The following is a 9,249-nucleotide window of genomic DNA, read 5'->3' on the forward strand; positions in this document are numbered from 1 at the left end:
TCCCAGACATGTCCTCTATTTGGCACTTGAAAATTGCATTCAGCCAAGATTTCTAAATCGCTAAACATGTCCAGGATTCCGCTTTCTTTAGCTGCGTTTCTACATTATTTTGTTCGCAAACTGTCAATCTCTCAGCAGCACCAAGACTAGAGCAGGTTTGACCTGTCAGTGGTGCACATGGATAATAGGAGTGAAATAGTGGATTTATTATTCTTTATTTAATTTTTTTACTTGAACACTCTGAAAGGAACAGTGTCATGTAAAATGCTAAACATTTTTGTTGTTTTAATTGTCTGTTAAATAAGAATAAGAAATCATTCTGCTGCTGATGGCCATTACAGTTTAAAAGAAAGAATGGTATCACTTTTGGGGCAGAAGGAAAATTTTATTAGAGACATTCCCATGTTTAACTCTTCTTTAAAAAGACCAGAAAGATAAAGTGCTCTGATAAACAGTGTCAGCTTTGCATACAAGTTTGCAGTTCTCTTTATTTACATTGTCATACTTTTCCCATGTGGGCAGTAGGGTGGAATCTGTGCAAATATGCAAATATAATGAATTTTGATCAATAAAATTATTTTTAGAATTCCCATTACTTCAAGTGCTGTGGAGAAAAGGTGTGTTTCAATCTAGCCTCTGCAAGTATTTTTATGTTAAATATAATATGTGCAATATATATTTGTGGAGAGGTAAGCGTGATCAAACACGGGGGAGAGCATGCTAGGAGCCCGGCGGCTAATCAGCAGGTCAGTCAGAAATGATAAACAACACCTGTCTTTCTAGTGATTGGGATGGAGAGACTCCCTTCTTAAAGAGAACGGGAGGAGCAGTCGGGGGAGGAGAGAGGGCCGGGCATTTTACTTTTGCTTTCAGTTTGACGGCAGTCTCTGTGAGGAGCTGCTGTCTGTTTGTTTTGGTTTAGACGGCAGCCTCCACGAGGAGCTGCCGTCACTGTAATTAATAAATCAGTTAAAAACTGCGTCGGTTCTCCGCCTCCTTCTTCCTGGCGGCCAAAGGGCCGTGAACTTTATTACAGTGGTGCCGAAGCCCGGGAGAAGGAGAGACGCGTTGTCCAGATGCCCTCGCCGCTGAGAGAGGGGGTGAGTGTTTGAGTGTTAACCCGAGTGGGGGAGAAACCCGTTCGACTGCCCAGAGTGCCAGGGCAGCCTGAGGCTGGCGAGGAAAGGATCTGCCTGCTGCCGTCTCCCAGTATGGGGAGGAGCAGGGGACGCGGGGCTCACCACCGGAGGGGAAAGTGCTGAAGGGAGCCATTCCACAGAACCCGGGGGAGTTGCCGCGATCCGCCATGATGCCAGAGCCTGCATCCATCCACCGAAGCGGGAGCAGAGCAGGAGACCAGAGATGCCGCCAGCCAGCCAGGAGAACCGCCGCCGGACGCCAGAAGACGGACGGGTGGATAGATTCCTCCACAGGGCTCCCAGCACGTCGTCGCATCTCTCAGCTGGTGGAGGACCGAGTGGCAGCGTGTCTGGAGAACGGAACCCCAATTTTTTTTTCTTTTTCCTCTCTCCCCTTTCTCGGTGTACTCTGTCTTTCCTCATTTTTTTTTCCATCTTCTTTTCTCTCGGCCCGTCTCATATAGGTCTCGCAGGTGCTGTGGCACCAAAAATTCATCAAAAAGCTGTGTGTGAAATTGAAATTTTGGACACTGAACCTTTAGCAGTTGTTCAATTAACAAAATTTTTTTTCTTATGTTCCTGCTCTCGCATTTTCTACTATTTGCTGATGGTAAAAAATGAACAACTGAAGTGACCTTTAATTAGCATTATGCACTTTAAAAATGTATTTTTGTTTATTCAATTAAGATATTTTTTAGGGTCTCAATATTTATTATTTAATTCTTTTTATATATTCTTATGTAAAAGGTTCACATTTATGCAACCAATAGTTAATAAACTTGTTTTTACCATACTTACAGTTGCTGACTTGTTCTCAGTTTGATCTAGCCTTTTATACATTTGACTTAAAATAGGTGAAAGTATTCATAATTTGTCCTGATATTGGATTTATATCGGTATCGGTTGATGGCTGCAATACTGAATACTGATGGCTGCAATATCGGTATCGTATCGGAAGTTAAAATGTATCGGGACATCCCTAGTTTGTAGCCCTTCAACTCCGTCTCAGCCACCGGTTTAAAAATAACAAAAACGAAGGATGACAACTTTGTTTTGTTATTTTAAATCTGCATGATAAGATTTTGGTACTTGCATATGATTAAATTTAAATTATGTTGATATAGTTGTAATAACACTCCAGTTATTTACATCATTATGACCCTAAAGCCACTTAGATGGATATGACACCTTCCAGTCAGCAAGATTCCATGTCTTATTAAAGGCATCACTAAAGGAGAAAGATAGACAGACACACATATATAAAAACATTATAAGAAACTGCACATGTGAATGAAATAAAGTTTAGTACATTGATTACTTATATTTAAAGTTGACTGAAACTATTCTTCCTTTAAAATACATTTTTAAAACGTTCCAGGTAGTATGAAAAAACAGATAAAATAGTTTATTGCACTACAGTACTTAATAATTTTTGATACGTTATAGTTAAATGGTCAGCACTTTTTATTTTTAGCCAGCATACTGCAGCATAGAAAATTGTATAAAAAAAGAGGTCAAATACATTACCACAGAATTTCCATGCGGTTTTCTGGTATGTTTTTGAAAAGCCCCAAGAAATCATACACCTGGAGTTCATGGCTCTGGCCACAGAAGACATTTGAAGATATTGTAAAGAAAATAATTGTACACAAAATAGACAAAAAGTGTTAAAACACATTTATAAGATCAAGATGTTTTAACTAACCCACAAAATGAAATGGTTCCCAGTCTCAAGGTTCTCTTTTGGCCCAACACATCAAGTAAACAACATACAGTGTCGATCAGCTTTAGACTCTTTTTGAAAAAAAAAAAAAAAAAGTTCTTAGTTATTTTATTAATTAAACTTATATATATATATATATTCACATTCACACACACACACACACACACATATATATATATATATATATATATATATATATATATATATATATATATATATATGTAAAATGTTTGCACTTATTTAAATATACTGGATTACATTAAAGGAAAACCTTTATGCAAGTTAAATTGCTTGGTGATATTTTGTTTTGTGTAACTTCACAAATCAATCAGTTATTTAATAATATAATCAATAAAAGCAATAAAAGTATGTACACTCACATTGGCTGTTGTAGTCGCAAGTTGTGCAACTCTAGTGTTGACAGCCTATTGCAGGTAAAAACATGTTTATTTTTTTCTTTCAGACAAACATTAACATACAAAAAACAATGTACATACATCATCAGTCAGCCATGGTTGTCTGGGTAAGAGGTCTTCTGATTCGGTAGAAATGACTTCTGCAGGATAGATTGTCTGTAGGTCTTTAACTGTTATTACACAGCTCCCAATTTGCAGAAGAACAGAAGCATCATTTTGTACAGTGGAGTAGAGCTCTAAAAGCTTGTCCTACAAATGGCATGTTCAATAAAAACAATTATTATGACAGTATTTTCAACATGGTATACCTCTTTAAATTGACAATCAATTTGTCTTAAAACCAAAGCTTAATACATTCAACAATACCTTGTTTTCCTTCAAGATTGGAAAAATTGATGTGCTAAATTGTTGCCCTTTCACTGAAGTGATCTTTGTTTTTTGTTTTTTTTTGCAACACTCTCGGAATGTTTTATTGTTGAGTGAATGTCTCTATCTGTAAAATTAGACAATGATAGCATAAACATTCAGTCATGGTTGTTAAAAGTTTAACATACAAATTAAGGTAGGATTCCTATCAATCTTACGTGTAGTGAAAAGACACAATCTTCCATCTGGTCTCACTTTAGCTGACCCTTGTGCTTGCCTCAGAATTTTATCCATAAATGCATTGTTCACTCTGCTGTTATGCAAATGGAACACCAAACTGTCACAACCAGCGATCGCTTCCCAGAGGATCGCTGGTTCTCACATTAACTCTAAACTACATTTCCGCATTTCCCAGGACTGCATTTTCATACATGCACTGCTCCCAAACACGCACGCCTGCTCACTCATGTTTCCTGATTGCATCACCAGCTGGACCTTGTTTACAGACTGATTTCAACCCATTGATAAGCCACTCATTCACGCTTCCTGGTTGCCGAGTCTTGTTTCCCTGTGTACATTACAACGCGTTTCCCTGTCTTGTTTCTCTGTGTTTAGACCCTAGCCTTGTTTCCCAGTTATCCTGTTTAGCCGCCTGCCTTTTGACCATTTGCCTGTTTAAACGTTTACGATTCTGGACTGCCTTTATATACCTGTTTGCACCTGATGACCATTGCTTGCCTGACTTTTGAATAAACTGCATATTGGATCTTACCTCCTGTGGTCTCCTGTCCCTCCACCCCAGTCGTGGTAACAGAAGACTCGGCCTGAACATGGATCCAGCGGGCATTCAAATTATGCGCCTCCGTCAGGAAGCCCGGTCAATTGAGGAGTACGTGGAGGACTTTATTAATCTGGCCCACCGTACCACCCTGAGTGAGGTATGCCTCATGATTTTCTTTTATGGCGGACTGTCTGAGCCCCTATACTCCAACATACCCCTGTACGGACCCCAGTGGTCTTTGGTGAACTATATTGATCTAGCCCTGCAGATGAGTGGATCTTTCTTCACCATAGGAGAGGTGGACGAAAATCCAAATAATCTTTTGGGGGTGGCTGTAGAGAGCAAGACCCGCTGGCTACGGGGCTTGCGACCCATTGTCCACAGCCAGCTCACAAGATGGCCGCTCCCAGTCAGCCAGCTCACAAGATGGCTTCCAGTCCCAAGTCTGTTCCTGCTCCTGAAAGTCCATCTCCAGAGCTGCCAGAACCTCCAGTGCTGCCAGACCCTCCAGTGCTGTCAGACCCTCCAGAGCTGCCAGATCGTCCAGTGCTGCCAGATCCTCTAGAGCTACCACCGCCAGAGCTGCCAGCGCCAGAGCTGCCAACGCCTCAGCCAGAGCCGACGCCGCAGCCAGCGCCTCAGCCAGAGCCGACGCCGCAGCCAGCGCCTCAGCCAGTGCCTACGCCGCAGCCAGCGCCTCAGCCAGAGCCGACGTCGCAGCCAGCGCCTCAGCCAGAGCCGACGCCGCCGCCAGCGCCTCAGCCAGAACCGACGCCGCAGCCAGGGCCTCAGCCAGAGCCGACGCATCAGCCAGAGCCGACGCCGCCGTCAGCGCCTCAGCCAGAGCCGACACCGCCGCCAGCGCCTCAGCCAGGGCCGCCGCCGCCTGAGCTTCCCGAGTGGCCGCCGTCGCCACCTGAGCTTCTCGAGTGTCCGCCACCGCCTGAGCTTCCCGAACGGCCGCAGCTCCTGGCCCTGTCGGCGCCATCCAGACTCCTCGTCCTGTCGGCGCCATCCAGACAGCTCACCCAGCCGGCGTCACCCAGACCCCATGCTTGCCGGCTTCCTACAAGCCTCCAACCCCGTCGGCTCCTCGCAGTACTCCAGGTCCTTCGCTGCCACACGATCCAGGACCACTGCAGCTCCACTCTCCGGGTCTTCCGCAGCTCCAGTCTCCAGGCCCTCCGCAGCTCCACGCCCCAGGTACGCCCCAGCTGCATGGTCCTGGCCCTCCATCCCTCCCCCTGTTCCGCCTCCGCTCCACCTCCCGCCTGAACAGTAGTGGAGTGTCTGGAATCCACTCCTAGAGGGGGGGGCTATGTCACAACCAGCGATCGCTTCCCAGAGGATCGCTGGTTCTCACATTAACTCTAAACTACATTTCCGCATTTCCCAGGACTACATTTTCATACATGCACTGCTCCCAAACACGCACGCCTGCTCACTCATGTTTCCTGATTGCATCACCAGCTGGACCTTGTTTACAGACTGATTTCAACCCATTGATAAGCCACTCATTCACGCTTCCTGGTTGCCGAGTCTTGTTTCCCTGTGTACATTACAACATGTTTCCCTGTCTTGTTTCTCTGTGTTTAGACCCTAGCCTTGTTTCCCAGTTATCCTGTTTAGCCGCCTGCCTTTTGACCATTTGCCTGTTTAAACGTTTACAATTCTGGACTGCCTTTATATACCTGTTTGCACCTGATGACCATTGCTTGCCTGACTTTTGAATAAACTGCATATTGGATCTTACCTCCTGTGGTCTCCTGTCCCTCCACCCCAGTCGTGGTAACACAAACGAAGTGCAAACATAGAATAAATGTCTTTCAGCTGGCAAAGAAAGTATTAAGAATTTGCAAGCTCCCAGTTAAGCTACTTTGTCATCGATGAGTTGATCAAACCTGTCAGCTCTGGCACCAGATCCAGGCTTCTCAGTTTATCTTTTTCTTGTTTTTGAAAAAATGGACAAGATTAAACAGTTCTTCTTACAAAACTCTACAGAAAAAGTTTCTATTGCCCTACCTCCAGTCTTCTGCAATTTCACAAACATCTTAGGGTAGATATATTTATAGAGAAGTAGCTCCTCCAAACGATTAATAATATCAGAGGCAGTGCCAGCAGCAGACACACCAAGCTGTGCACATGCTGCCAACAGCTCATTTTTGGAAGACTACAAAAAATAAATATACAAAAAGTTTGATTACAATGTTTTGTGTAGGGCTTCACACACGTAATAAACAATTATGTAGTGCATTAACTTTAAATTAGCTCAAAGGAAATATAACAGAACTTAAAGCGGCTCCAAAAGAATCAACTATCTAGAATTGAACAAACGAATCGTCCATCGCTCGTTTGAACAGACAGGTCTGTTGACTCACAATGATTATTGCTATTCAAAATAAAGTAAAAACACTTTAATGTTTAAGCAGGGTAACAAGATCTAGGTATAAGGCAATAGATTCATAAGTATACACGGGCCACTTTCCTTTAAATACAAAAGAGATTTTATTCACCACAAACAAAACTAATCCAAACACACATACACACATTCATTCCAGTTGCAGACAAGAAATAGAAGAAAAGAGGAGTTTAGGACAAATGTGATGTAAAACCTCAAGATGTAAAACCTAACCAAAGTGAACCAAATAATCAATTCAACCTTCACTGTTTCTCATACATGGTTATCTATCATTTAACTTGATTAGCAGATCATACACCAGTTCAGCAATGGATCTGGAGATGTACTTGCGTTCCTTAGTGATGTGGTGAAATCCCTTTGTGGAGCTGGATTCCCACCTGAGTTCAGTGATGGTTGGTTTGCTGTTGAAGAGGCTTCTCTGTGGCTGCTGATAAAGTGAAGTCCAGTAGTTCAAGTTGGAGAAGGCAAAACTGCAGTTGTGTTGACTGGTTTTGCAGCGCTACTTAACCAGACTCTTGACGGAAAGAAAAGAAAGAAGAGTTAACAGAAGATGGGGAGTTTGAGGTTGGTCTCAGCCCATCTTAATGTCCAAGTCCACCTTGACAGGACCCGGAGAAGAGTTGTGCTGGAAGTAGAGCATCTCCACTCCTCAACAGCTGCTGCTAGTGCGACTTTGCTGGACTGGACTCGACTATTTTCTACTCTACTCAGAAAGTTTTGGGGTGATGGGCTTTTTAAACATTAATGTTTCCGGCCCCTAATAGATCTGGATCAATAAGGCATTGTCCATGGATCTGTGTGACAGTCTCTTGTTAGCACATGCAGCTTTGGCGTGACTCACTCACATGAGCCATGGTGCTTAGACATATAGTATTAAGCATACATTTATAATATGAACATGATACATTTTACATATCTATAATTACAAGAAATGAAGGAAATGACTCATTCATGTGCAATAACATGTGCATAATGGTACATTAATGATAAATCAAAGCAGAATAGATTACGCATGATTAATGCATTGTCAACATATACAGGATTCAGGTGTCAAACAAGAGCAATAAAATTACATTTATTAAAAGTCCGCTTTCATCATTTCGAGAATGACCTAATGAACTTTAACGATTGAGAATTTGTAGTAAAGTCCTATAACGGAGTTGCAGTTCTTATGAGTATACACTAGATGGCGCACCTCTCTAATTTGACTGATATTTACTACTTTCAATTTTAAGAGCAAGCACATGCCACAAATCACATGTGATACACAATGAGACGGCAAAAGATCTATCCCGTGTGCATTCATGCCAAGAAAGTGAGTTTATTTACTGATTTCCACCCAAATATGTATAATACTTATGTTAATATTGTTGTGACAATATATGTAATGTTATATTACTTCTTTAATGCATATATTTGCATAATCTGATCTTATATGTAAATCTGTGTTGGTAAGCTAATATGCTAGTCCAAACTATTTATGCTATAGCATGTTTCTTTGTTGGATTGATGTGTATATTTTGACAGATGGTATAATTTTGAGTCATTTCTAGATACTACAGTGTGACAGTGAATTTATTCATATATTTGAAAATTGTTTTCTGTTGTAATCTGAATAGAAATGTTTGACTGTTGTTAGTTAATGGTAAACCATTGATATTTAATTTGCCCTATTTTATGTTTCAGACCACACATACGCAAACTCTTACATCCCCTCTGTACCTATACCGACAACGGTTAACCTGTACTAATATACCCACTCATTAAAGTTATTTTGGATGAAACTCTCCGAGCCCTTTTACTCTCTTACCGGAGTCTCCAGTTTTCAAGGACTATCAGAACATTCCAGAGGTTCCACCTCTACAGGTGATAGTTTATACATTTTAGAGAGGATTGACTCTTAACTGATGATAAACCAGTCATGGAGCCGATAGCCTCGAGGTATCCGCTTCCTGCTCTGTACTGCAACAAATGTGGCCTTACCTTCTGATTTTGGTCAGAGACGATTGAAGAGTGATTAAGGTGATTTTGATCACAGGTGTCAACTCAGTTATCGGTGTCTGCATCGTTAAGTCCCCACATTTGTTTTTGTCAAAATAATGTGTGGGTTCATCAAAATAACACAAGATACAAAGATATAGCTTTTTGGACTCTTGGATCAACACAGTGTCCTCAATTGCCTGAGAATCTACAGGTGTGTTGTTGTATAGTCTTTGAGAAAATCCTTTAAAGGGCCACGAAACACCAAAACACATTTTTTGAGCTGTTGACAGTCATATATGTGTCCCACACTGCTAAAAACACTATTAGGACACATATATTTCTCTAAAAAGAAAAAAAAGGTTGTTTTTGCGGTATTTCGAGCAAATTCGTACTTCTAGTTTGAAACGAATTTTTGAAGCTGC

The 9,249-nt window shown here is 41.8% G+C and overlaps 1 protein-coding gene across 1 annotated transcript; it reads right to left on the reverse strand.

The window, feature by feature from the left end:
- Positions 1–1,995: 1,995 nt before the first annotated feature.
- On the reverse strand, positions 1,996–8,692 carry LOC147844791 (uncharacterized). The gene is made up of 4 exons (XM_088650053.1): positions 3,360–8,692; positions 3,243–3,287; positions 2,845–2,933; positions 1,996–2,740 (listed from the first exon to the last, which is right to left on the reverse strand). The coding sequence occupies exon 1, from the start codon at positions 5,438–5,440 to the stop codon at positions 5,105–5,107; it is 336 nt and encodes a 111-aa protein (XP_088506179.1). The 5' UTR covers positions 5,441–8,692; the 3' UTR covers positions 1,996–2,740; positions 2,845–2,933; positions 3,243–3,287; positions 3,360–5,104.
- Positions 8,693–9,249: the final 557 nt, after the last annotated feature.

This window comes from Danio rerio, chromosome 4, assembly GCF_052040795.2.
Source record: "Danio rerio strain M-AB ecotype USA chromosome 4, GRCz13ab, whole genome shotgun sequence".
In the NCBI taxonomy this organism is placed as follows: domain Eukaryota; kingdom Metazoa; phylum Chordata; class Actinopteri; order Cypriniformes; family Danionidae; genus Danio; species Danio rerio.

Excerpts from the sequence above, each read along its gene's own strand:
- LOC147844791 (XM_088650053.1), bottom strand. The coding sequence starts at position 5,440 with ATGGCGCCGACAGGACGAGGAGTCTGGATGGCGCCGACAGGGCCAGGA.